The sequence below is a fragment of the Eumetopias jubatus genome, unplaced genomic scaffold, assembly GCF_037043125.1.
Source record: "Eumetopias jubatus isolate StellerSeaLion01/CBP00866 unplaced genomic scaffold, mEumJub1_p1.0 scaffold_15, whole genome shotgun sequence".
Taxonomy (NCBI): Eukaryota; Metazoa; Chordata; class Mammalia; order Carnivora; family Otariidae; genus Eumetopias; species Eumetopias jubatus.
Window position 1 is genome coordinate 88,879,902 of NW_028274821.1, and position 27,774 is coordinate 88,907,675.

The 27,774-nt window shown below is 47.9% G+C and overlaps 1 protein-coding gene and 1 non-coding gene across 5 annotated transcripts in view; both read right to left on the reverse strand.

Moving 5' to 3' along the window:
• Nucleotides 1–2,838: 2,838 nt before the first annotated feature.
• The window catches only part of FNBP1 (formin binding protein 1), a 135,182-nt gene continuing 110,246 nt past the window's right edge, over nucleotides 2,839–27,774 (reverse strand). Inside the window, exons 11-17 of one of the 4 annotated variants that reach the window (XM_088018854.1) lie at nucleotides 25,224–25,307; nucleotides 22,636–22,650; nucleotides 18,725–18,834; nucleotides 13,773–13,905; nucleotides 12,012–12,133; nucleotides 11,585–11,724; nucleotides 6,657–9,996 (exon numbers count right to left, since the gene is read on the reverse strand). In XM_088018854.1, the coding sequence (XP_087874980.1) occupies nucleotides 9,818–9,996; nucleotides 11,585–11,724; nucleotides 12,012–12,133; nucleotides 13,773–13,905; nucleotides 18,725–18,834; nucleotides 22,636–22,650; nucleotides 25,224–25,307 (783 nt within the window). In that variant the 3' untranslated portion in view covers nucleotides 6,657–9,817. Of the gene's footprint in view, nucleotides 5,980–6,656; nucleotides 9,997–11,584; nucleotides 11,725–12,011; nucleotides 12,134–13,772; nucleotides 13,906–18,724; nucleotides 18,835–22,635; nucleotides 22,651–25,223; nucleotides 25,308–27,774 lie in introns of those variants that run through there. The other 3 variants (XM_028090473.2, XM_088018853.1, XM_028090472.2) reach the window with 3 other exon arrangements.
• LOC114198882 (U6 spliceosomal RNA) lies at nucleotides 27,084–27,191 on the reverse strand. Its single transcript, XR_003607202.1, has one exon. It is a non-coding gene; the product is annotated as a U6 spliceosomal RNA (small nuclear RNA).

Sequence of the window (27,774 nt, forward strand, 5' to 3'; positions counted from 1 at the left end):
AATGGTTACCCCGGGGTGTTGCCATCACCGGGGCCCCGTGAACCCCTGTGGGTCCCTCCCGAGCACAGCCGCCACCTCGCCCCGCCCCAGAAGTAGCTCCTGCCTGTCCTTCATCCTTCACTTTTCTTTATAGCTTTCCCACGTCCGTGTGTATCGGAGTCTAAGCACTGTTTTTAGCTTTGCTCACATTTAAACGTTGTACACACGGAATTCCGTGGTACGGATTTTGTGATTGGCCTTTCCTGTTTACCGTGGAAGATGAGAATGAAGGATTAGCTGATTTCGGAGGTTTGGGGACACTCACTTACTGCACTGGGAAGGTGGGGGAGAAAGAGGGAGGTGCCAAATTGGCCTTAAAATCTTTCTTTTATATTTTCCCTTGATATACCAGGCTTTTAAAAAAGTGGCTCCGCCAAACTCAGATGCTGGAATCTGGAGACAAAACAGGAGACTGTGGGTGTTCACAGACTGGGCGCGGCTGGGAAGCCCGGGGCAGTGGGGAGGCCACCTCCTGTCTTTCCTCCGCAGGCATCCCCTCTCCCCTTGCCGTGGTCGGGCTTCTGCCTTCGGCTGGGCCTGGGTCTCCCTCCAGCAGCCCCTCTTAGAGGAGACAGAGCCTCTACCCACAGACGGGGGAGCGTGGGGGCCAGCGGCTGCCTGCACGCGCGCTTCTGCTCACAAACCCGCATCAGAAAGTGCATTTGCAAGGTGCAGGCCCCCCCAAAAGTGTAGCTTCCTACCTTGGTTCTAGTTGGAATTCAGTGCAAACATAAATGATCCTGTGAGTCTTAACACCACCTCGTTTTGAGCCCCACCGAGGCTTGGGGGAAGCGAGTGGGGTTTTGGAATCACACCTCCCTCTGGCTCTTCTGCCTGCAGCAGAGAGGAGATGAACCCCCCCCCCCCCCCGAGGAGAAGCTATGAAAAGGGCAGCCCACACCGTAAGACCATGTGTGTTCTGGAAAGCTGTCCCAGGGGCGCGTTAGGATGCCGTCTCCAGCCCTTCCTTGGATCTGAGACCAGTGAGCAGCCTGGCCCAGGTGGTGTCTGGGGAGCCGGGAGGGGGGACAGGGCGTGGCCTGGTGCCACGGGGGGGGGGGAGGATGTGCACACCAAGGGGGCAGAATGCTGCCCAGGATCCTTCCCGCCCCACCTCACCTCCCCCCGCCCCCCCGCCTCCTTCCCGGGCCCAACAGCCTGAGAATGAGGAGATCCCCATTGTTTCCTCCCACATTTAGCCCCTTAGCTCTGAGAACAAAGGCACAGGGGGTCCTTTCTCCGATTCGGCTCCACCTTTTGTGGCCCAGCAATGCCCGCAGTGGATGGGAGGTCTTTAAGTACAGTCACACACTATACCATCTGGACAGGTAGTGTTTAAAACCAGGGTCTCATGGGTACACTTCAGGGGAAGCAGCTTCTGATGCTCACAAAGTGGCTGCTGAATGCCGGGTTTGCATTTTAATCCCGGGTCCGAGAGGGTGCTGGCCACCCGAGAGGCTTGCTGCCTCCCCTTCTCAGAAAAGAACAGCAGAGGCCAGGGAGGGAAGGCGAGGCCTCATCCAGCCAGGGACAGGGCTTCCTCACGGCCCAGGACTCAGGGACGTTAGCCCCGCTGAGCTAGGCCAGCCGTTTCTCTGGCCAGCCGCCCCCGGCGCCTTCCCTCCCACAGGCCTGCGGCGCCTCACTTTGGCTGCAGCGATTCAGAGTTGGCTCTCCGGGCTGTCCCGTGGGGCCGACAACTCCAGAGATCTCTTTTGCTTTAATTAAAAAAAAAAAGAGAGACACCTGACCCCCCCACCCCCACCCTCCGGCTCAGCCGCTTCCATTGTGTTCTTGGTCACCTGGTCCCCGACACGGGGTGTCCTTCCCCTCTGTGCTGGCCCCTCTCCCGCTAGGGGTCGCCACTGCCTGTGCGGCCGTGCCGTGGGGCCTGGGTGCGGCCGGTGCCCCTGAGGCCAGGAGAGGCCGCGGAGGCCTGGCCCTGCCCCCCCCCCCCCCCCCCCCGCCCTGGGCGGGCTGCTGAGTCTCCCAGGCCCACTGGGGGAGGCTGACTGACAGGTCTGCTGCCTTCGGAGTCAGGAGCTCTTGCTTTTTTGAAGGCCACTCACATCCGTTTCGGGGAGGAGGTGAAGGCCGAGGTGAGGCCCGGCCTCTTATTGGTGGCCTCACCTCCCACCCCTCAGCAACTCTGCTGCGACCTCCCTCCCTCCCTCCCGTTCTAAAACAGCTCTGAGGGGCCTTAAAAAGGTGTGGGCACAAATCACTGTACCTTCCCCCCCCAAAGCCTGGGGTGGGATCCTCCATGCTGGCAGGGAAACGGGGCCTCCCGCTGCGCACATCCTGGGCTGGGTGGGGAAGGCTGGGGTCCTCCCCGCTGCAGTGTTGCGCAAGCCCGTGGTTACTGCAGCCAGGCTGCCAAGAGGGTGGGCTCGAGCACTTGCCAGAGCAGACTGCCCACAGGATGCCAACATGCCCCGCGGTCCCAGCACCCCCACCCCCCCCAATAGGGGCCCCGAAGACCTAGAGTAGCTGCGCACTGAATGTGCATGGAAAACAAATTTCCTGCTCCTAAGGAGCCCCCCAAGTCCCTGTACTGAACCGACCTGAATCCCACATCAGTGTCCCCGACAGCTTTTCCTCCGGCAGGTGGGGTGGTGGGTAGAACTAGTGGGTCGCAAGCGCGCCCGAGCGGATGACTACGTGACTTGTCCTGGGTTCACGCGGTCAATCAGGTAAATGAGGTGCACACGGGCCCAGCCCCAGCCGCCCCCACCCAGCGGCCCCGGCCTGCTTCCGGGCCCGAGGTCACCTCTTCGTGCCACAAAACAGTCCCGTGACGACATAACAGAGGTTATACTTTTATTTAACATTTAGAGGATTAACATATAGTTACAAGGTCAATATAAGCCTTCCAATGGAAGCACTGTATTTGGTTTAATTCCATCTCCAGAGACAAATGGGCAATTCCAGAACCTTCACAATGGCAGGGGCCGTTACAACACTGAAATGCCTCCAAAGTTTAGAATTAGTGCCACACACACAAAGAAACCAAAACGTTTAAAGGTGCTCAACATCAGGTTAAAATAGAATTTTGGGTCACTCTTTAAAGAAGTGTTTTGACGGCACCAGTGTGGGGAGGCAGAGGTATGAGGAAGTATGAAACTAAGATTTCTGGAAAAATACTTAGCATCCATGTCACTTTTTCACGTTCCATAAACTCTCTCCTGTAATTACAGATGTCACCAGAAGCCCTGAGGGGGGGCCTCTGTGCTGCGAGATAAGCTACAGCTTATCTGGCCTGAGCCTCACAGCCTGGAAGCTTCTGAGGTGAGCGCGCTAAAATCCCGAAGGAAAATCCCACGACGGCTTTCCATGCCTTTTTTATCTTGCAAAGGAAAAACTGGATGAATGACAAGTTCCTCTCTTTCCAGCAGAAAAACGTTTTTAGGTCATGTTCAGGGCAGGTGCTTTAAAACTTAGTCATTCTTACAACAACACTACTCTAGCATCGGTGGAGAAAGGACAGGCGTCGGGGGGCGAACGGGTGGCCGAGAAGCAGATGGGGAAGTTCCCCTACTCTACGGGAACTGGTCCATACTCCTATAGAGATGATTTCCCAGGAGGATCCCCAGAATAAAGGATACACCTCAACTACCCTCTAATGACTTATCTCCTTGAATGAGCTCAGGTTTGCTGCGCTCCCCTCCCCACACAGCCGCACAGACCCACTGGGGGCGGGGGGGGGGGCGGGGTGCGACACCAAGGCTAACACGGAGAAGCACTTAGGATCCATTCCTTTCTGGACGCAGGTGGTTCAGAAGGGAATAAAAAAAAAAAAGGTGCAGGGGCTACAAGATACGAGCATATTCTCTATTGGGCTTAACAGACACTAAAAGAACAAACCACTGCAGCTTATACCATTTTCCCTACGTTGTGAGAACTGAATCTATCCTGACCCCAGAATATGAAAGATGCAATGCACATGCATTACTGAGGCTCTAAAATCGATTTAAAAAAACCATTTAGCATCCTTGTGGAGAGCAGTCAGCTTGGCTTGGTGAGATTCAGAAGTTCCTAGAGATTCCTGACCCCCCCCATCCCTCCCCCCGGGGCTGGCGGAGGAGCCTCCGCGGAGCTGCTGCAACGATGGGCCAAACCACACACCTGCAGGTTTGCAGGGACTCGGGCGAGGCCCGGCCCCCCTGGCCCCAGGGCATCCGGCAAGCAGCCCTCTCAACAAGGTGGAGGAGCTCCCCACGGCTGTGGGGAACGGGGGCCCGCTGCCAACAGAGCAGCCCCGAGACCCCCACGGCCTCAGCCATCCCGGCAGATAGGCAGGTAGTCTTCAACCGCAGGGCCTGGCCCCCTTCAGGGCAAGAGAGAGACAGAGACAGAGACAGAGACAGAGAGACAGAAGGGGGGGCGGCTCATGCTCGCTTGCTTGCTCGCCTTTAAACCCAAAGCCACTTCCTCTTCACTTGCTTACCCCGGGCATGTGCTTGCGGGAGGTTTCTCTCGGAAGGGGGTGTGTGGTCGAGCTCAACCCCGGTTTCTGAGAGGAACCGTTTCGGCCACTGAACACAGGCCCAGCCCTTAGCACCTCTCCTTTCTGCCTCTTGTCCCTTCGGCTCCCATAAGACACCCTCGTCTTAGATTCGTAAAGGTCGAGAAGAATTGAGGATGTCCGAGGTGACCACCTAGTTACCAACAGCCAAACGAGAGAGCACAGAGGCCCGAGTTCCTTCTTGGGCTTTGGATGGTGTCTCGTTCACAGAAACTCGCAGCCAGTGACTCCTCCCGACCGGGTCTGCACCAGAGAAGGGAAGCTAGGCTGCTCTAAGGCATGACTGGCCACGGGCTACACGGCCTCACATTTTCCTCAAGGATCCGCAAGAGGAAGGGAACTTCGCTCAAAAAGCCAACTCCCTCCAGTCTCCGTGGCCCACGGAGCCCGTGAGAACATGCGGAAGCCGTGGCCACAGGACCACCTGAAGGACCGCCGGCCTCACAGGCAGGGTCTTTGGTGAGGAAAGCGCTAGAATCCGAAGATGTGAATCTCAGGAGTTCACGGGAAAACGGGAATTGTCACTTTGCAAGGAGCTAGGGCCGAGGTGAGACGCTCGCTCAAGCGCCACGTCCCGCAGGGCGATGGCAGGGAGGTGGGCTGGGACCTTCCCTCACCCGTGAAAGGTGGACGCTTCTGCGTGTGGCCCTGGAGATGGAATTTGACTTCCAGTGTAGACCTTTCCAGGCCACGGAGCACAGGCTCCCAATCGAAACGCGTGCGCGCGCACTCGGGGATGCATGCCTGCGTGTGCGTGCCTGCGTGTCCCCCAGCGCCCCCCACGGACACTGTCAGGCCAGGAAATGTTGCAAGGGCCGATGTTTAGTATGAGGTGAGGACCCCTAACCAGAAAAGGACCACCGAAGAGTCAACGGACTCGGGACGCGGGAATCCATCCATGACATCCGGGCGCTCGCTCAGTCCGCCTGGTGCACGCCTGACCCTCCTTGTCCAGATTCTGTCCGTCTCCCCCCGGGAGACCAGTGGCGAAGTTTTCACGAAAGGCACAGTGTGAACCATGGACGGGCCAGGACGCGCCAGGCCGACTGAGGGCCAAGGCAGGGGCCCGGGAAGGAGGGAGCACGTGTCTAGCTGCCTTCCGTGGCCCCGGGTGGGGTGGGGGTGCGGGACAGGGACAGAACTGCCCCCAGAGAGGTGGCCGGACGGGCCGTGGGGGGAGCAGGGCCATGAGAAGCATGCTGTGGGAAGAAAAGAAAGAAAAAGGCAAGCGGCCGCGTGGCGGGTCGGGGGGGATGCGGCTTCAGGCTGAGATGTCGTCGGAGGGCCGCGCGCCGGCCCAGCCCGGGAGCCGTCTGTGCGCGCGGGCGCCCGGGGCCTGCGGAGACAAGCAGACCGAAGGGGTTCTCCTGGGAAGGCTCACTGAGGCTCCGGCTCCTGCATCCGCCTCTAGGAATCTACAACACAAAAAGACAGAGAAAGAGTGTTTAGAGGGAGGCCGGTGGTCCGGGGCGGACAGTCTGCTCCGTAGACTGCGCCGCCCGGGAGGGGGACAGCTTTAGAGCAGTGGGGTGTTACCACGGGGCACGTCTGAGATAAGGAACTTTCACGGTTTCAGGTCGCCTCAGGGGCTAGCCTTCCCTGAAGGGAAGAGAGGCCCACACGGAAGACCCGCGCCCATCCACCCCCAGCCCCTCTTTCTGGGTCCGCCGAGTTTCGGCCGAAAGAAACGTGACCCGCTTCCCAGGAGGATGCAAGGAATTTCAAGGCCCGATCCTCTCTCCCTGACCGACACTCTCGGTGCTTTACCAAAAAAAAAGTAAAATCTTGGCGAAAAGGAAAAACGTGTCGCTCAGCGTCTACTCAGCAATCAACAGTGAAAGTTCTTCATCTGGAGGGGGGAGGAGAGGAAGGAGAGACAGACTCGTAAAGCCCTCAGGTGCACACAGGGCGAGAGACAGAGAAGGTGTCATCATTTAAAAGGCGGGGGGGGGGAGGGCAGGAGGAGGGCAGAATTTTAAAAAAGCATTTGGCTGGAAAAGTTCCCCATGACTGAAGACAAAAGAGTTAAATACCCGGATTACACAGAATCATTTTCTCGGAAAGGTGAAAAATCATTTAAAATACACAACACTGAGAAAAATACGTTTATTAGAGAGGCAGATATGAGGGTACAACTAAGAGGAGCCAGACAGGTTCTTTTCTTTCAGGGGGAGAAGAGAGAGACAATCGTGTTGGCCGTACTGGAACAAAACTTACTCAGAACACAAGTGTCTACAATAAACTCAAGTCTGGAGTGGCCGGCAGGGGACCTAGTCCTTCCGGCTTCCCCAGCGGGTACAAAAACAAAAACGGTCATTAGGCAGCAGAAGCACCAATAAAACAAACAGACAAAAGAGTCAAACGTTAAAACAACGAATTCAAGTCAACCTTTTAGTTTTCAAATGGCAGTATATACAAATAGATGGGGGGTGGGGGGATTACGGACATATTTAACAGAAAGCAATTTAAAAAACCAAACTGAACCATAAAAGAAGACAGTCACAATCCAACCGACCCACTGGACGTTCCTCTAGTCTAAATATTTTGGCAATTATTAAATAGTCACATTGTAGCTGACAACACACACACACACACACACACACACACACACACACACACGTGTGCACGGGCACAGAACAGCTGTTTGAGTTCCCCACGGGCTGGGAGGGGTTGGGGGGCAGTGTTCTTGGGGGTGCCGAGCAGACTGAGAAACCAGGTGGGGAAGACAGGCTTCGACGCATACACGAGTAACCTCTAAATGTGTCTCTAAAATAAAAGGAGAAAACTTCACCCGCAAGCCAAGACTTGGGTTCTTTCATTTTAGCAGATAACCAGGGGTGGGGGGAGGGTAGAAAAAACCAGAGTATACTCTGGGCAGAAATGGGAATTCTGATTCTTTGGGAATGGTTTCAGGACTTCTCCTAACACTCGGTGCATTGACCGGCGGGCACCAAGGCACACTTGTTCTGTCCTTCCTCCGCAGCTGCCTGTGCTAAGGGCCTGAGGCACACAACTTAAAATCATGAGCATTCAATTACACGCCCAAACCCACACACGCCCCCCCCGCCCCCCATAAACCAACTGAGCCATTTTCTGAATCAAATTTTCACAACCGTTAAGAAAAAAACAAAAAAACCAAAAACCTAAATAAACCCACAACAACGTCATGGAATGCCATAGTTTCCAAGGGAGGCTTCCAGAGGCTCACGTTGTCTCGGCCATTTTAAGACTTTTTCAGTGTTTGGTTTGCTTCCTGTAGCAGTTCACAGGCTGGAAATGAGTCCCATCATCGGACAGAAAGCTCTGATTTTAATATCTGAGGTCCCCCGTTCGCCTGGGTTCATGCCTAGTGCTGTAACCTCCCCTAGCTCGTGAAGAGGAATCCCTGTGGTTTCAGGGTCAGCCGAGTTACTTGCGGTAAATATTTAAAAAGGGGAACAGAAATGATTTTCCTGAGAGGTCTGGGGTCCAGGGTGAATGGCTTTATCGATATTACATCAGCAAAGGTAGAACAAGGCAAAATAATTCTGAATCACAAAATATTTTAAAAAGCGGGCGGACCGACGTCAGTTTCCTGCTTTGGGCATTATTCTACCATTTACGTCCGAAGTCACCCCTGGGGGGACACCGGCTGAAGCGTACACGGGATGGCTCCGGACTGTCTTTACAGCCTCCTGGCAATCTATCATTTAACAATAAAACGTGTTTTAAAAATCAGGCTGTCATTAGCGTTTACTAAATTCCATTTTGGTGGTCCTTGGGGAATGTAGCAAACTTTCTGCTAGATTCTACAACAAGCACCTGTAACTCCGGCCAGGTGCCACACCCCGATGATAAGCAGCTGTTGATTTTTAAATCGGCTTTTTTTTTTTTTGGTAGAATCAGCTTTAAATCGACTTGAGCTTATAAAAGGAGCTCACGATGTAAAAGCAAGGAGCTAATTTCCTATGTAAAAGTAGGAAGGACATGAATAAATAATTCTCAAAGCCAAATAAAAAGTAAATTGGAACTTGACACCTTTATTGTGAGCCATTCATAGCTGGTTCTCCGTGACCTCAGGGTAGATTCTTGAAATGGGCACACACATTGGGCTGGGTACCCATCTCTAAGCATGTGATCGATTTCACTACCTATGTTGCCAATTTAAAAATGCAAAACCCCATGTGACCCAGATCCCTTTCAAGATGGTGAAATACTTTAGTCTGGCTATAGTTCATTATATAAAATGAGCTAGCAATTCTAAAACGATTTTCAGTAAATTCATATTTTGGGTCTTAAAAGATGTCAAGGATTAAGAAAAACAAAACAAAACCAAAAACCCAAAACACCTCCGCGAAGTGAGGAGCTGGGGGGGGTGGGGTCTGCGTGTAGAAGCAGCTGCTGCTATTTATAGCCCCACCTGGGGAAGTGTGAGCTGAAAACAGCTCCACTTGCCACAAAACCTCCAAAAGAAGCATGCTGTTTTTTGTAAGTGATCGAAACAGCGCCAGGGCATCTGATGGACTCTGTCAGTGGCAGCGGGGAGCCCAGTGGCAGCGGGGAGCGCAGTGGTCTCCTGTAAAAGTCAACTGGTTAATTGTTAACCAAGCTTTTCCAGATTTCAGTGGGTTGTCTGGGATCATGCGCAGGGGAGAGGATACTCACGGTGATCTACCAATGATCTTAAACACGTTTAAGGAAAAATACACACGTTTAGTACCAACATAGGCTGCGTCTTACTCTTTCCTCAAGGAGGGGGAGGTTTTATTTATGACTTCCTCCAAAGCAAGTGATTGTAAGATTACACAAACTAGCATAGTTCAAGTTATTAAGTTACAAAATGTAACACTCTAAGGGGGTTCCATTTACCGCAGTTGCTAGATAGAAACAGAACTGAAGTCCTACCCGCCCCTCTGACGTGTGTGGACTTTTAAATTCAGAAATAGCGATTAGAAGCTAGAAGGCAACTTTTTTTTTTTTGGATACCTACAGATACTGCCGGAAGAACTGTTTATCCGATTTCAAATGACAGAATTGTAAATTGGCAGTTGGCAGCTTTCCGTGTCATATTTCATGAGCAAGTGAAATGTGATTATAGTCAAAACTAGCCAAGGGAATTCTGGTGTCGAACGCCTACAAGCCCACCGCGTGGCCATGTGACAACACGCACTCAGTGTCCTCCAGCCACGCTTTGGAAGAACCGCTGGGTACAGTCATAGTTGTGGGGAGAGACAACTCCAATTTTTTTTTTACAGTTTTTTTTTTTAAGTTGTATTAAATATAAGTCTTAGCACCTTTGGCATTTTTGTCCAAATAGACTTCGACGTACGAAGTGGGGACATAACCCTCTTCATCTTCATTTCTCCGAATGCGGGTCCACCCGTCGCCTTTGTCTTCCTCGATCACGTACAGAGTTTCTCCTTCAACCACGGAGATGGTCCCTTCATTCTGACCTGGAGAAGCGAGATCAGAATGAGTCAGCTTCCCGTCACATCCAGGAGGAGCGCAAACAGGGGGCTTGGCAATGAAAGAGGCTCAGCGGGCGAGCAACAGATGCACTGGACCCCTCCCCGGTTGCCCTGCAAGGGCTGCTCCCACCACGCAGAAGCTTCCAGGCCCCCCACCCCGCCCCACTGCGGCTCTCCGGGACCCTTCTCCAGCTACTCCAGAGCCAGGGGCTTCCCCAGGGGACGTCTTTGCCCTTCCTCTGTCTCTTAATGACACCTTTTCGGACACTATCCCCACTTCTCTCTCTCTCCCATCCCGGTTCTTGCCGGTAGCTAAGCTTCCCCTTCTTGGGCCTGAAACACGTGTCCACTTCCAACGTCGGCCCTGGCTCCTAAACCTGGCCTCGCTGTGTCTCTTCCCAGACGACACCTTTCTCCTACCTTTCCACTTCAGGGCGGCCCCAGGGGGGCACCTTCAGGAATCTGCTCCCTTTCCTCCGGTCTTTGTTCCCCACTTCCAGTCAGCCAGGGGTCTGAGCGGTTTGCTGACTGCGACCTCTCCGGGCCCACTCTTTAATAACGGGGGTCCCCAAGACCACTTGCTAAGATAACTGCCCGAGACTGGCGCCCCACTGCTCACACAGAATTCTCAAAGGCAGACTGTCCGGGGAGCTGCTTACAGGGGGGCCGTGGGGGTGGGGCCGGGGCGTGGGAATGAGGTTACGTTGGCGACGTCGAACCTGGTGCTTTCTTGTCCCACTGAACATGTGGTCTGTCGTGAGGAGATCTGGAAGATCCATCGGTCCCAGAGCTTCCTAAACCTACCTGAGCTCGGACTGCTTCTTCCACAGCATCCTTGGTATCTTTCTAGGGGACATCGTTCTGGCAACTCTAGGCGAGTCTTTCGAGCCCTTCATCCCTGTCCTCCGATGGGTCCCACACATGTGCCAGTACGTGTCCTAAGGTATAGCTCTGCTCAAATGCTTTCAACAGCTCAACTGGGGCCCCCCCAACTCCGAACGATTCTTACCCACCTCCCCCCTCAAGGACACCACTCCTAGTCTCAGATTCCACTACTCTCACCTAAGACATCTAAGCTCCAGCCACACGAGCCCATGCTTCCCTCACCTCCCCGCCTCAGACGCAGAGCAGCCTGGAGAGTTCCCTGAATTAATTCTCTTAAGGAAGGGAGCTCGCAGTCCCATGAAGCGCCATCGCTCTGTACCCCGCCTCTGGTAAGTGCTGTCAGCTGACCTCCCCCAAATGTGTGTCCGCTCTCCAGGGGCGGGTGCCACGCCGACCCACCCGCATCCCACCCCTCTGGGGGCTTTACAAGACAGGAGCTCCCAGAAATACTGGACGAACGGATGAAATCATCATTGTTCCACGCTATCTGCTGTAAGTAAGCCACACGAAAACTGTTCCATTGTACGGACCAACAGGCAAAACGTGCAGCCATGAACCAAATGATGGTGATGATGACGGTGAGCAGAACGATAGGGTAAGACAAGAGAGAAAGATCTGGAAGAAGGTCCAATCACAGCAGGAGAAGGGACAGCGTGCGCAAGTGGGGAACCGGGCGGACGCGGGTCACCTTCGAATGTGTAGAGGGCTTTGCAGGTCCCGATGGCGGGCAGGGGCTCCTCCTCATCAAACTCGTCATCGAAGTCCGTGGCCAGCACCTTCCCCTCACCCTCCTGACTCTGCTCCTCCGTGTAACTGCCATCCGGGCTGCTCAAGAAAGGAAACCACACAGCAACTATAGCGACTGCCCGGCGACGCGCTTGCACCGGCCCCACCCCGGCTGCTGTCACCAAGGCCATCGCAGGTCATCCGTGTGCTCCGTCGCCGCCCCACACGGCACTAGGGACCCGCGTGGTGGGGAAAGGGCAGGTCAGGCATCTTGGGCTCTTGGGTACGGAGCAAGTGCCTCGCGCTCGTCTCCAGCCTCCAGAATCGGGACACGAACACAAAGCAAACCTGCTCCCCTCCAGACAGCAGGCGTGGTACAGATACTGTACCTCTCGCGGTCCTGGGCACAGTTGTTGACCGTGGCTGGGTTCTGGGTGTCGAACATTCCACTCTGCCGGCGGGCCTGCTCGCTGCGTGCTGGCAGCCTGCCTTCCACCTCCGCCAGCCAGGCCTGCAAGCAAAAGCCACCAAAGACGCTGCTCTGAGCTCAGCTGAGGGCCCAGCCAGGGAGTCTTACAGGCCCCAAATTCGGGGGGCTCAATGGTCACTGAAGCTGAGACTCGAGAAGGACCACACCGGGGGGTCTCTAGTGTCTCTGCATTCGGCTGTATAAGGCACCCACAGGCAACTGCTCCTAGTGCATCTCACGTTGGAGAAGTAGAAGCAAACGTTTTTAGGCAACTGTCACAATGGGGCAGAAAGAGCACTGGACTGTGTTAGACTCTTGGGCTTTTAACTTTTTTTTTTTTTTTTAAAGTAGGCTCCATGCCCAGCGTGGAGCCCAAGGCAGAGCCTGAACTCACAACCATGAGATCAAGCCCTGAGGTGAGATCAAGCATCGGATGCTTAACCGACTGAGCCACCCAGGTGCCCCTCTACTCTTGGGCTTTTTAAAACAGCGGTGTGATTTCAGTTAAGTCGCTTCTAGTTTCTTCTGGTTCCAAAATTCTGTGACCGTGAGGTCCCACTGGAGAAGAGGAGACTCCTGCTGCACATAAGCTCAGTGTGAAAGCTACACTCACCTTTTCTTGTTTTGAGGACTGTGTCACTCTTTTTAATAGTAGAGAAACGTATATACAGGAAATCAAATAAGATAAAAGATAAAATTATCTTGGGCAACATTGGAAATAGCGTAAAAAAGGCCAAAGGATAACAATGACCAGGAAAGAACATTTCTAGGTTCTAAACCCTCCAACAGTAGTAACTGACTGACGGATTCTAGGAAGAATCTTAAAAAGCCGTATCTGACCCTTCGTTGCTAGAAGTAACCAATTCCGACCGGAGCAATCAGTCACTGATATATTTTTCCATGTTCTGTAGCCTCGAAATTTGTGGGTAAAAGAAGCCTTTTGGGGGCGCCTGGGTGGCTCAGTCGGTTAAGCGTCTGCCTTCGGCTCGGGTCATGATCCCAGGGTCCTGGGATCGAGCCCCGCATCGGGCTCCCTGCTCAGTGGAAAGCCTGCTTCTCCCTCTCCCACTCCCCCTGCTTGTGTTCCCTCTCTCGCTGTGTCTCTATCTGTCAAGTAAATAAATCTTAAGAACAAAAAAGAATTAAAAATCCAGTGAAAAATGGTAAAAAAAAAAAAAAAGACGCCTTTTGTCCATAGGTCTCGAGTGCTTCTCTCTCCCTCCTTAAAACATTTATTTATCTTTCCTACTCATTTCTAATTTGTGTCTCTCAGCAGTTGTCAGCTCTCTGACCCTTTGATGATGGGTCCTTTGTAAGAACCGTAACGTATTTGACTTGATTTTTTTTCACTTCTGGATTCACAATGGCACACTCGCAGCTGTATCCATTATCAACAGGCGCTGGAACAGGACCGACTAAGCGAAGCACTTAAACCAAAGAACAACGCATCCAAATACAACTGTGCATGTCGGTTTGAGGGGACATCCTGGGCAGAGGGCAGCCGAGGGGCAGAACCGCCGGTGGGTGACCACTTTTCCTTTTATCACAACTTGCCAAGTCCCCCCGACACCCTCCAGCCGCATCTCTTGCACGAATCGCTGGTGCTCTACAGCATCCCCAGCCCTTCCTCAGTTTCTTTTTTTTCTATCAGAACTTTTCACCACCCACAGTGTTTTCATACCTCAAATTTCTGGGATTCTAGCCGCAGTTTTTCTATATTTTGGCTGACTTCGGTTAATTTGTGATCCAAACTGGCTGGGTCTCCCATCTGAGGATTCTTCAGGTAAACATCTTTCATTTTTGTTATGGCATCTCTGAAAAAAAAAAAGAGAAGAGGACACTGTAAAGGTGAATGTCGCCCGCCAAGTGTATTCTCGCACCACCTCGCACGCCGTGTGAATGGGAGCACGGGAAGACAGTGTCACCAAGTGGGTTGGAAGGGAGTTTTGGGGCCGGCTTTCATCCTAAAACTCCGTAAGAATTCTGCTCCCGAGGTCTGTATAGTCCAGAGATGGATATGAAAACTTCGGCTGCCTTTTCTGAATGGTATCTGGTTCCTCCCACTGCCCTCAGCAACTGAGAAACATGAATCACTCCTGTCCTTCCCTTTGTGCCAAACAACAACAAAAACAAACAAAGCCCAAATATCCAGACGCACATTTTTCGTGCAAACTGAAGCTCCAGCTGGCATCCTGGTCTTGTGGGCTACCATGAGTTCCCCTCACGGAGAAGCACAGTTAACTGCTTTGGAAGTTTTATTACACACTCTTTCAACTATTAAGAAACCAAACCCACAGCTGGTGTCCGCGACAGGCAGGTACCTGAGTCTCAAAGCTACATATCGCAAGATCCCACACCCTTCCTGAAATCGTGTTGGCGGCCCACGCATAGCAACCTGAGTAAATGAATCCCCACAGGAGCGTTGCAGCCAAGCCTGGGGCTATCTCTGGGACCGAAGAGCTCTATTAATTCTGAATTCTGGTTCTGAGAGACTTTCAGTAGGGTTCGAGGTGTTAAAAGTTTACAGCAAATGACTCTGCAGGTGGTAAGGGGCCAATTTTAATGAGCATCAGTAAAAGGCAGCCTCAACCTGTTACACAACATAAGACCAATGAACCAAACCCTATTTTGAGCCACGGCAAATAGTTTAACTGAAAATACAGAAATAACAGAAAGCGAATTTCCACAAGCCCTCACCAGGCCTGGGCCCACCCCCTCGCATCTGAGCCCTTCTGAGCCCTTCCGGCCTGCTGCTCCTTTGTGGGTACTGACTGTTCACGCTCCCCGAGGCCCCGTCTCCACTACAAAGCCCCCTGACTTTTCTCCACTGCCTTCTTTCCCACAGTGGGTATCACTTTCCAACATTATATAATTTATTATGCTTATTATTGTTTATTGTCGGTCTCTTCCTACTAGAATGGAAGCTCTCCGAGGAAGCTCTATGGGCTCAAGCTCTTTTGTTAACTTGGTATCTCCCCAGTGGCGGGACACTACGTGGCACGCAGTAGATGCTCAGTAAGTACCTGAGATGACTAAATGCTCTCACTACAAACAAACGGTAGTGTCTACCTTTACCAAATCCCTCTCCTGACTTTATGGCCATACCTCGAGCTACTGTCCCGCCTCTCTGCAAAACTTCTCGAAAGACTCGTCGAGATTCATTACCTTTGATTCTCCTCCTCCTGTCTCCCCTGGTAGGTCTCTCCAGAAGTTTAATTTTATTCATCTTTTCAGGGAACCAACTTTTGGATTTGCTGATCCTCTTTGTTGAGTGCATATGTTTTTCTATGTCACTGATTTACACTCTTTTCTTGCTTCTGTTTTCTTTGGTTCAATTTGCTGTGCTTTTTCTAACTTCTTGGGATGGACACTTAGCTCACTGATGTTTAGTGTTTGCTGTCTTTAATACATATGGAAAGCTATATCGTTCCCTTTATGAGCGTTGCCTTAGTGACAGCCCAGTAACTGATGTATAGAATATGGGTTCAGGTTTAGCTCTGCTCCGGTATCTTCCAATGTCTCTTTTTTTCCCTCTTTATTGTGCTTTCAGTGTGTTTCTTTTTCTTTCTTTTTTCTTTTTTTAAACATATAATGTATTATTTGTTTCAGGGGTACAGGTATGTGTTTCCGATGTCTCTTGTGATTTCTTCTTTAGTCTTTGAGTTATCTAGAGCTACATTTCTTAATTTCTAAATGTTTGTTATTGGTACCCAGCTTTACTGCAGGCTTCAGAGAACACACCTTGAATGGTGTCTACCCTTGGATGTTTGTTGAGATTTGCTTTGTGAAAACAGGATATGCTCAATTGTTGGAAATGCTCTGTGTGTGCTTGAAAAGAATGTGCACCATGCAATGATTGGATAGACATGTCTGAGGTCGATTTTGTCAATTATATTACTTAAATATTCTACCCTGAATCTGTTGTTTTACTAGTTATTCAGAGAAGTGCATTAAACATCTTCCTCAACAGCGATGTGTTTGTATTTCTTGTACATACTCATGTCAAAGGGTTAATAGCATAACCTTTTTTTATGTTTTGGGATCAGACGGTCCTACAGCTTTAAACTGGGCTGTTTGTTACTCAAAGCATTTAATGTTATGAGGTTGACCTTCTTGAACTTAATAGTTTGAGGGTTTTTTTGGCCTGAAAGTCAGTCTTCCTCTGGCTGGCACTGCCCAACCAGTGGATGGTGTATCTTTTTCCATTCCTTTATTTTCAATCTTTCTATACCTTATGAGGTATGTTTTTTTTATACCTTATGAGTTAGATGTGCCTTTTGTAGGTAGCATACAAGTGGATTTTGGGTTGTTTGTTTTTCAGTCTGAAAATCTAATCGGGACATGTAGTCTGTTGACACTGAACATACTCATTTTATTTTATAGACACTATGTGCCAGGCATTGGTCCAAGCACCTCCCATACACTGACACATTTAATCCTCACTATTGACTTCCTTTTCAAGATGAGGAAACCAAGGTTAGGTTAAAAGGTTAAGATCAAGAAGAAGTTAAGAAGCTTATCCAAAGTCTGCAACAGAAATAGGCGGAACCAGGTTTGAACCCAGGGTATATTAATTTATTTTTAAGTTTTATTTATTTAAGTCATCTCTGTATGCCATGTGGGGCTCAAACCCACAACCTGGAGATCAAGAGTTGCACGCTCCTCTGACTGAGCCAGCCGGGCACCCCTGAGCCCCAGCGTGTTTTAAATCTGCCCTCACACTTTGTGCTTTTGATTCATCCCGCCGTGTCCCTCTTGTACAAAATGTAAGTTGCATGAGAACAGAGGTTTTCATGTGTTTTGTTCATCGCTTTATTCCCAGGGTCTAGGATACTTCCTTGTACACAGTAAATGCTCAATAAACAGTCATCAAGTAAATGGTTAAACTGGATTTGCCTTCTTACCAGCAAGGCCGCTGTGAGGGTTAAAAGGTTAACCAGCTTCCACAGCCACAACCCAAGTGGCAGAGAAATTTTTCTGTATAACTATTGGACAAGAGTGCCCACAACCTTCTTCAATGTCGTTTCAAATACCCAAGCCAGAACTTCTTACTCCCATGCAGAATATTACTTATTCAACACCCTGAGATTTAACTGGTTTATACATGCATGACCCTTTTTACATATGGTCCCACATGTAATAAAAAGGATAAAGAAAATTTTCATCTCATGAGGTGTATTTCTAACACAAAACAAAACCAAAGGTAATTATATGTGCTGTTTGTTATGTACTGTAACAGGGTTTATAAAACTACCCATTTGGGGCGTTTGGGTGGCTCAGTCGGTTTAGCATCTGACACTTGATTTCGGCTCAGGTCATGATCTCAGGGTCGTGGGACGGAGCCCCGCATCAGGCACTGCGCTGGGTGTGGAGTCTGCTTGAGAGTCTCTCTCTCCCTCTGCCTCTCTACCCACCCCACATGATTTCTCTTGCTCTAAAAAAATAAAAAATACAAATAAATAAAACCACCCATTTTTCAGGAGTTGCTCTACCAGAACGAATAAGCAACTACTTTTCTTTTGCCGTGTACTAAACTATACTACCTCACCAATTTTGTTTGTCTGTTTGTTGGCTTTTTGCATAACCAAATTTTAACCCCAGCTTCGCCATAACTAGATTTATGCAGAATCACTTTTTGGCCTGTGTACAGGGCACAAAATCTCAAGTTATCTTTTAGAAAATCTCAAATAGATGAATGATTCACCTAATTCACTCAGTGAGAATTTATAAGGTGAGAGACAATTAATAAAGTGGTTTTTTTCAGATTCGTTAGCAAGTAACCTCTAAGTGACAGAAAAGATCTACAGGTTATAAATGTGGGAAGGGAGGCGCAAATGAAGGGATATCAAATCTTTTCTTATTATTTTTTGCATATATACCATCCTGGGATCAAACTTACAAAACAGCTCAGAAAGCCGGGAACCCCAGCAGCGGGATCCTGATGCAGAAGCTTCTCAAGAGCAGGCAAACACACCTCTGATGGCTGCTGGTGTGTGTGTAATAAGACATACTATGATCTGTTTTCTAGACACAATCAGTCCGCTCTATAACAAGATAAGGAGACACGAGAACCTCTGGGAAGGTTTACTGTCACTTATCCTCAAATAGAAAGACAAGGACATTTTAGACCCAAAGCTAGAACGTGGGGCAAGGGAAGGGGGCAGGATTCACACCACGTATCTCTTCCTCATTTGTACAAAAGACTCAGCTACGTAGGTAAGATTAAAAAAGAAAAGAGGGTGGGGGTGAGTGAAACAGGTCGAAGGAGACTAAGGGGACACTTATCGTAACAAATACCGAGTCATGTACAGAAGTGTTGAACCACCATATTGTACACCAGAAACTAATATAACTGGAATTAAAATTTAAGACTTAAAGAGAAAAATTTAAAAAAAGAAGTACAGAAATACAGAAAAAAAAAAAGATAGCCAAATGTATTTTGTTCTCCAAACTGAGAGTAAAACCTATTTGTTAAAAAGAATTCTCCTGATCTGTAATGAAGCCATCCAGTAGACCCTCCATGAAAAAAAAACACACGGCTGAAATAATCACTTCTCTTGAAGCTATTTTAGGATTTCCCATCTTTTCACACTGAAACTGAATTTCTAAATAAGTAGTATTGCTTCACTCTACCTTTGATCCATCTCCTTTTGAATTTCTTTATTTAATTCATCGACCTTCTGCTGCAGCTTTTTCCTTCTCTGCTCGGGTGGGAGGTTGCTGAAATCCTCTGGCGTGGCGCCCTGCAAATGCAAACAGGCATGAGCCGGCGCTCCTCCTTGAAGACAGACACCGAGTGAAGCCCGCAGGACACATTCCCCAGACACCAGGGGATGCAGATGTCTGCATGTGTTCTCATGAACTAAAGGGAATTTCTTTCCCACGACACCCAGCTGAGATGCAAGATCAATGCATGCAAACTGCAAAAAAGTCCCACACACCAGTCACCAGTTCGGGGTCCAGGCTTGCTGGCCAAACCACCTCCGCCAAGGCAAGGAGCAAGGCTGCAGGAGGAGGGAGGGGAAGAAAAAATTCTGCCCCCCCCCCCGCCGACGAGAATCGATGAAAAACAAATTCTGAGGCAGATTCTTCACTTGACCGTCAGTGTTGGTGGCAACACTGGAGTGTGAAGGAAGTTTGAGGTTTCTGCTCCCTCACACAACACAGGGACAAGTGCCCCCATCATCAACTGTCTCATGTCAAAGGCACTGTTTTACTCCCTACTCTGAGTCTTTCCACTTCGCCACACAGGCTGAGGCCAAAAGTTTCCATCCCCACCAAGTGACAGATGGGACGTCTGGTTCCTCAGAGAATGTGGTGGGGGGGAAGGACATTAAAACATCTATCCTCCCCTCTCTCCCCTCCACGCCCCGCCCCTGCACTCTCCCCTCCACGGCCTCTCAAAATCTGGTCACTCCTTTTTGACATCTGTAGGGGTGACCTCAGCAAATCCACATAGAATGTGCTCCCCGACCTCCACACCAACTTCCCAGCGCCCGAAATCCAAGCCAGCTGTTTCCAATCCAGCAGAAGGAGCCTATTTTGATATCTTGATCCCCTTTCAGAAACAATTAGTAGCTTTCCTCGGTGCAGGCGATTTCAGTAGAACACATCAACAGCAAGCTTCCAGACTCCTGCAGATGCTTACGTGTCAGAAGCTGCGGCTAAAGCTGTTGGTGATCAAGTGCCTTTGCCTTTGCTTCAATGAAGCGATTTTCATAAAGAAAGAGAAATGTATTCAATCTCCAGGGAGAAAGCCAAGGAATTTTAGGAGAGCTTTTACTTTCGAACCAATGAAACAGGCTGGCTTGGGAGCGTGGGTGGGAGAGAGGACCCGGGTAATGTAATTCCAAAACTGAGCTGAATTTGCCAAGCAGCTGACATGGTGCTTGTGACCGAGGTTCTTTGGCTGCTTAGGACAGAATGCCAGGGCTGTGCTGGGAGCGTGTGAGGCAGCAGAGTTTACCCGAAGGCCACGCACAGGCCTTTCCCCGCTGATGTTCTTAGACTCGTGCGTGCGTGTGTGCGCGTGCCCGTGCGTAAGAGAAAGAGAGGGGGAGATGAGTGGAACCAGAACAGAAGTGGCTAGTCCCTCATGGCAAGCCAAGCAAGCTCAGTTGCCTCTAAAGCTTAGATGAACCGAACTCATCTTCAGGATAGAAATAAATCAGGCTTGTTTTTTCTGTCCCCTATGCGATTATCGCGTTGGAATACTTGGAACTTGAACCTTGTGCTTTTCACTTCGCTCAGCTCCATCACCATGCCTGAAAGCACAATACCTTGTATTCATGCTGATTTTACTTAAATCACATCAGCATGGTTTCCAAAATTGAAGGGTTTTGTTTTGTTTTGTTTTTAGGTGCTGGAATGCAACAAAACAAAAGACGCGCTTCTTCAGAAGCCAGGAAATCCAGGGAGTGCTGTTAATTCATCAATAGTTCTCAAGCCTAACGACCGGGCTAGGAGCCCCAAAGAATTTTTTCTACAAAGAATGGAAAAGTTCTCATCTCTGCACTGGTGAATACGGTAGCTACACATGGCTACCGAGCATTTGAAACACGGCCAGTGCAACTGTGGAACTGAATTTTACGTTTTTATTGGATTTCAATTCACGAACATTTAAATAGGCACAGGTGATAGGTGGCTACCCTATGGGACACAGGTGTAGACTGTGAGCAGGTGTAAGGTTTGCAGTGTATAAACAGCACTTGTGACTTATTAACAGATACCCTCTACAGCAAAAAATTTAACTTTAATTATTTAAGGGAACTAAAAACCATTAAGTAATAAATGAACGAATTAGGTCCCTTTCAATAGGTAGTCCGTGTTTCTGTATTGTTATTTAGAAACTACTCTCGTGAACTGTGCCTCAAACTTCGCATTGCCCTTGGAGATTCAGGTCATGGCTTCTTCTAGATCCAAAGGAGAGTCAGGTGTCTGGAAGTACCTTAAAAGGCCATTAAGGCTTGGATTATTTTAAACCATATTCTGACCTATGATTCGTTTTGCCACGAAGGAATTTATATTTCTAGCTTTGAGTCAGAGCAGACTTTCTGAAATCTTTGGAGCGGCCCAGTTTGGAAAAAGACTGGCCCCAGAGGTGGCGCTGGTTTTGCAAGAGGGGGTCAACGCGTATATGGACATTTTAAGTGGCTAAACCTCTAGGAAGACCTTGTTTTACACACAGAAGTGTGTAAACGCTTGCTTCTGAGCATCTCCCCCCAAGAGCACAAGCATGAGCTACTTCTTGAGAGTTTACACTTTTTTTTTTTTCACCCCAGGCAACGCTTCACTTTTTTACTGGCTTCCAAGTAATGGTATAAAGCAACAATTCAATACCAGGTGGTCAAATGATTTCTATCTCAGACAGAAAGACCGCCTAATTTATTAATACTATTATCTTTTGCTGCTAGCCCCTCAGCAAAAGAAGAAATACAGACAGGGCAAGGAAGAAACCCCGGTACCTGAGAGACTCCTACTTAATTGATCCAGTTTCTCCCAAATTCATGCTGCCACCGAACACAGTTCACTGGAACATTGAGAATGTTTTCCTTCTCGTAGAGACCTTAATTAAGGACTCATCTGGGGATTTTATTTCACAGTCTAAGAAATGTTCCATTTAATAAAATATTCGTTTTCTCTAGGGTCGGGTTGGTTGCCAGACACTGAGTCAGGCTGAAAAAATTCTGGATACCCACACGTATATGTATCCATGTATACACATACAAATGTGTACATAAGGACAACCAGAAACTATTATCCTGCAACATCAACAGCAGTGCATAAAGTAGCTGACCTTATTCCTGGTTGAACTGTTGCAGCTTATCACTGTCCATAATTTTAGGACAGTGTGGTGTTGAGAACTTACACATATTTCAAGTAGAGTTAGGGGTTATAGAGTTAAGAGTTTCTTTTAATAAGTTTAATGATTAGTCTGTTTACTAGGGCTATGCAATTAGGTAGGAACAACACAGAACACTAAGTAAACTATTTTAGAAAGGCTTAGGAGGCTCTTTTCACTGTCCATAAAGTCATCTTGTGATTTCTTAAATCAGCTATGCACAAGGCACCCACGTATTTATGTAGCAACTTCAAGATCCCATTGGTTGCGATTCTCGCAGGCTGCCTTGGACCTGAGTTTGAGACTGGCACCATTCCTGCACGTCTCCTTCAGGCTCTCTGTGTTTTTCATCTGCTTCTGTGGCTCCCAGGGAGGAGCATCTTTAGCTGTTAAATTTACTTTTATTCCAAATGATCCAATAAATAAACTCCCCAATATTGAATATTTATATTTATGCTCACATTTAAATAAAGTTTGTTAACATCTGTCCTCCTCTTAAGGCCCCAATAAGAAAGGAAACCAAATCATGAGTTAAGCGTTAATTTTCTTAGCAACTTGAAAAGATTAAGATTGCCCCTCGTAGATTATGGACCTTTGGATTGCAAAGGTCTGACGAAGAAACACCAACAAAAGCACACGCAAGAGAAACATACACCAAAAAACCTGATTAGATTCGGGACATGCATAGAATAATGGTGCTTACCAGCTTGAGAGAAAGCTTCACGTAAAAATTGAAGAGGTAACGGGAAAAAAAGAGAGAGAGAGACAACACATCAGAAGAAGAGGAATTTGGTCAGTTGCATCGTATTAACATAACACATAAATTCACCTGTCGCTTGTGAAAATGACTTGCAGCGGATCTGTGCAAACGTTCACAAGAGGGGCTGGCCCCTGCCAAAACCTTCCTTTAGCTGCCACGTTGCCAGACCAAAGAATAAAGATAGAAAAGGAGAGTTTCTGTTCGCAGTTCTGCGTGGATCCCATCAGCCTGGATATAAGCTAAAATAAGTTTGCAGGTGGTGACACATGCTGATAATAAAAGACAAAAAGAATCACATCGCCTTTTGTTCACCACATTTCACACGGAGAGTTTTACTTATAGGGGGCGTCTCAAGAGCAATTACTTCCACAACGTACAGGTAATGTATTTATCTTAAGGAATTCTTATAAATGCGAACACTGGCATTTCTCGAAGGCATGAAGGCAAACTCTTGAATGGGTGAACGGGTAACTAGGGGCTGGAAGTTGCTCTAGGAAACCATTTGCAGGATCCCGAAAGCCTCTCTGCACCAGGCTGGAGGCAGGACGACGCTCTGGCACCGCTAACCATGCCCGGGAACGGTGGGAGGTGTATTCCGGGGCTCTCCATCCACTCTGAGCCCTACCCATGGGGCTTACACAGCACTTGGGGAACTAACAGGGGTAGCTGCCCTGAAAGTTACTGTTAGGAAACAGAGAGCCAATGATCTCAACTACCCGGGGGCACTCCTTGCTATGGGTTTCCTGACAATTATCAGGAGACAGCTGGTGCAATTTTGCTGCGCCTGGAGATTAGCGAAGGTAGAGCGATTACTGGGCACAAAACAGATTAAAAGCCATCTCCAAATTGGAAAAAAAGAAACATGTGGCTCTTCGTTAACAGGTGAGACATGCTCTATGGCTGGAAAGCAGTGTTTTGAGAGCGCGGTGCATTTTTACTTAGCTGTCGTCAATCCTAAAAGTTTAGGCAGCTGCAGCAGGATCAAAAATATGTTGGAGACAAAGTACCAAAGAAAGCGCCCTCTGATTTTAAATCGAGAGTGCAGGGTGTTAAAAATTCCTTAACCAGATTTTAAAAATCTTATTCTTAAGATGAACTCAAAATGGACACTTCTTTTTAAAGAGGCATTAAGCTTTTAAAGAAATCACCCCTATGGGGAAAAAGACTTTAAGGAAAGAAGCAGCAAGACAAAATTTTGGGAGAACGAGGTACGTACATGCACACTCCTGACTATTCTTGTGGGCCCCTCCTGTGAGCTTTAGCACAGATCGGTTTGTCACGACTTGAGTTCTTTACAGACAACACTCAGGGTGCACAGCAGAAAACTTTGCAAATATCTTCCCTACAAAGCACACTACCCCCTACAAATGTTCTCTCACACATTATTGTCTAAATGTGGCTAATTCAAAGACCTGACGTTTGAACTCCACATACTACCTGTTCTCTATTCGGCTAACTTCCGTTACCTATATGCATATATCAATTATATATTCTTCCTTAAGCGTTCCAAAAGAAGCATTCTAACATCAAAACTAATAGCGTAGGAATATTACCACTTCATAATAAAAAAACGAGTCATTAGGATTGCAAATAAATCTGAGGACCCATAGGAAATACCAGATTTTCAAGACAGATTCAATGTTCTGGAGTGGACAGCAATGGGTCATCTACAAGAAGCACCATCACGGGATGTGGTACTCTTGTAACGATCATACACCGGTTTTCGGTCTTAAGTTGTAAGCCCGCCAGTTAGATCATTTAACATTAGGAACCGAATCATTTAAGAGAATACTTGTAAAGACTGCATTAAGTGCATTGCGAGACATCCGAGGAGCTAAAAAGCTGTCAGTTTCAGGCAACAAGTATAGAGGCTTGGGGGCCACACATGTCAATAACACATGAGGGGGTCACAGAGCCAGCGGATCCATGTGTTACTGCACAGTCACAGGTACTAACCTCAAGTACGAAGAAAGGGGACAGTGAAAATAAATATCCGAGTAACTGTGTTTAATCAAGGTCCGTGGGAAGTCACGTGACTACGACCTTGCTCACGCCCCAGTGATTGTTTTGGTTCTCCAAGCGTCATGGCATAACCCCCCGACAGATCCACCTCTTTCAAACAGGGATGTGGGTCCTCGTACGAGCTACACAACTGCCGTGTGTAAGAGTGTCCTTCTCCGGGCACCACGCTCTGCAGCTGCGTTTATGGGTGAGATTCACACCCATCGTCAAATCACACCCACTGACATCTGAGACGGCAGTCACAATCAGCGAAGGGGGGGAGCAGAGCCAAGCTCGGTCCATTGGCATTTTGAGGCAGCTTGACTGTTCTTGGGAAGTTGGGTTCCTTTTCCCACCCAAGCTTTCCAGATAAAGTAGCTTGGGGTTGAATTTCTACAAATAATGAGGCCCTTCCCCTGTCCAGGTCTCCCAGTGGGGAATTTCATTGCCGGGTCCCCAGTCTTGGTGCTGTCATAGGGGTTGGTACCTGTGCCATGACTGTATGCCCTGGCCGTCCCAGGTAAACTTACAACATAGTCCCTAGCTTCAAAAGCATACGTGGGTTTCCCTATCGTCCTCTTCATGAGTTCTTTGTGAAAACTGAAAGACTGAGTCTGCCAATAATCAGCAAGAGAACAAGATAAAATAAATAAAATTAAAGTAACCATGAAATTGTAACATCTGACAAACAATCGGTAAGGGTTTTCCAAACCTTCTGATCAACTCCGGTGGGATTTTTCCATGCAATGAACTCTAAAACACAGGGGAACTAGGTCCATATTTTAGATTTAGAAGGCCCTTGCCCAGACCAGAAAGAGAAATCTTAATTTAAGACAACAAAATTACATTTGTAAATTGCAAACCGAGACCATACTATCTAGTTTCATTTTTCCCTGACTTAGGTAAAGATGAGAAAATGGTTAATAATGCTCAGGTGGCATATTTTAGAAATGTTCAGTGAAACAAAATTTTCTTACAGATGCCAATGACACACAACAAAAAAACATTTTATCCTGGTTAATTATTTAGATACAAAATCGCCTATGCTAAGAAATGTCTGCATAGGATTTACACATTCAGATAATAGGAACAAAGGATTGAAATCTGGATCTGAAAGCTGCAAAACACAATAAATTAAAAGATGTGTTAAAATCACAGATCTATTATTCTAGGACACTCTTCCTATCTTTGGCACAATAGTCTTAAAGTTAAAAAGGAAGAATAAAGGAAATACAAGGAGAGTATCATTCTCATCATGGGCCCCGTAACCTCTGTGCCTTTTGGGTTGAGATTGCTTTAAGATCAAATTTATTTCCCCAAACTTCAGATTGGTTTTTTATTTTTGAACTTCCTAACTTTACTTCTGTGATGCATTTCCTTTCTTTCTTTTTTTTTTCCTTTCTTTTTTGTTCACTTCTACTTCCTGAAGGAAGGGACCTCAAATCTGACCCTCACTAAGAACAGGCTGACCCAAAACGAAGGAAGCAGAAATGTGTTTCTATTTATTTACTAATTCTTCTAGAATGTGTACGTGTGTGTGTTAACTCTCAGGAAAACAAAGCGTTGAGAAAAAAAATTTTTGACTGAGTTTTTGCTGAGCACAGATTTAAAGGGTAAGAAATAAAATTCACTTTGTTAATTATAATTTTTAAAAGAGGGATTTTCCTCTTAATCATCATAATAACTTGTTTCTCATTTCACTGGTTCTGAAGGGTTATATTTTTCTTAGCCATCTTTCCTGCACACTTATTGATTACTGACATTCTTTGGTCTTTTCCTCAACATTTAGAGAACATCATGAAACACAGATTCGGGAAAACCATTTGCAACCAACAGACTGTGTAGTGTTGAGAGAATGGAACGGACACAGAAACAAATGGTAAACAATCACAAATATTCAGCATACTCTGCGTGAGATTCCAAAAGACCATGCAGAGGTACTTATTAGAAATATAATAAATGAGTGCTCTGTAATGGTTTTGCAAGTGGCAGAGAGATGGGTTAACCGACTTACAGTTAACATGAAACTTTATAATGTCGCAAAAACACCCTGGTCAGATGTTGGAAATTCTTCCATGAGCAAGCGGGATGGATGGGGAGTTTTAAAAGCCAGCCTGACCGAGCCAGGAACTGAGATCTAATTATAGAGCTCAACGCGATCCATCATCCACTTCTGAAGCTACACTCTGCCTTCTAACAACGGCTCTCTTGAAACCTTGAGGAAATTACATTTCTAATTCTTAACCTGATATGCTGGGAAACCTTAAGACAAGATAATTTCGTCAACTGTATGTATTCTTTGCATAAAATGTTGAGATTCCCTTATTAAAGGAACTCTGCATATAAAGAGTTGGGGGGGCTGTACTTCATTCTATTTATTTACTTATTTTTAAAATACGGAACGCTTCGCGAATTTGCATGTCATCCATGCTGAGGGGCTGTGCTAATCTCTGGATTGTTCCAATTTCAGTATATGTGCCTCACCTTGTTTTAGTCACAGCTATTACACATTTACCTTCTGTCTTACCCAAAGGAAGGGAAGAGTAAAAATTATGTTTGTCCGAGAACACATCCCATGACCACTGTACTGCAGTCCCCACAGGTCAGGATAAAAGACCTTGCTGGGCACACATGTCTGTTTATTTTTGGTCGCCATGCCTCATTATTCATTATACAGGATATTTGGGGATGGCTTAGACTACACTGATCAGTTCGATTTATTTGGGAGGCTCCAAATGACTTTGTTCCAATCTTTTACTGTAAACCAAATTGGTAACTCCTTTTGGTTACGGGATCAATCGCACAAAACTGTGAATTTGGCACAGGTGATCCTAATTCGAATGGCAAGCTGGGATCTATCTAAAGGACATCCACTCGTGAGTCAACCATATTATAACAGATGCTCTCCGAGTGTGGACGTCACAGAACCTCAGACAATGAGCTTTACCTCTTCCTAACTTCCATCTTTTTAGGCCTCAGTTTTCTTATCAGTAAAATAAAGATGTCATAGTACCTAGGCTCATTAGGGCAGATGAAGCAAAGTAAATGATCCCACGGAACAGAGTCTGGTACACGGTAAGT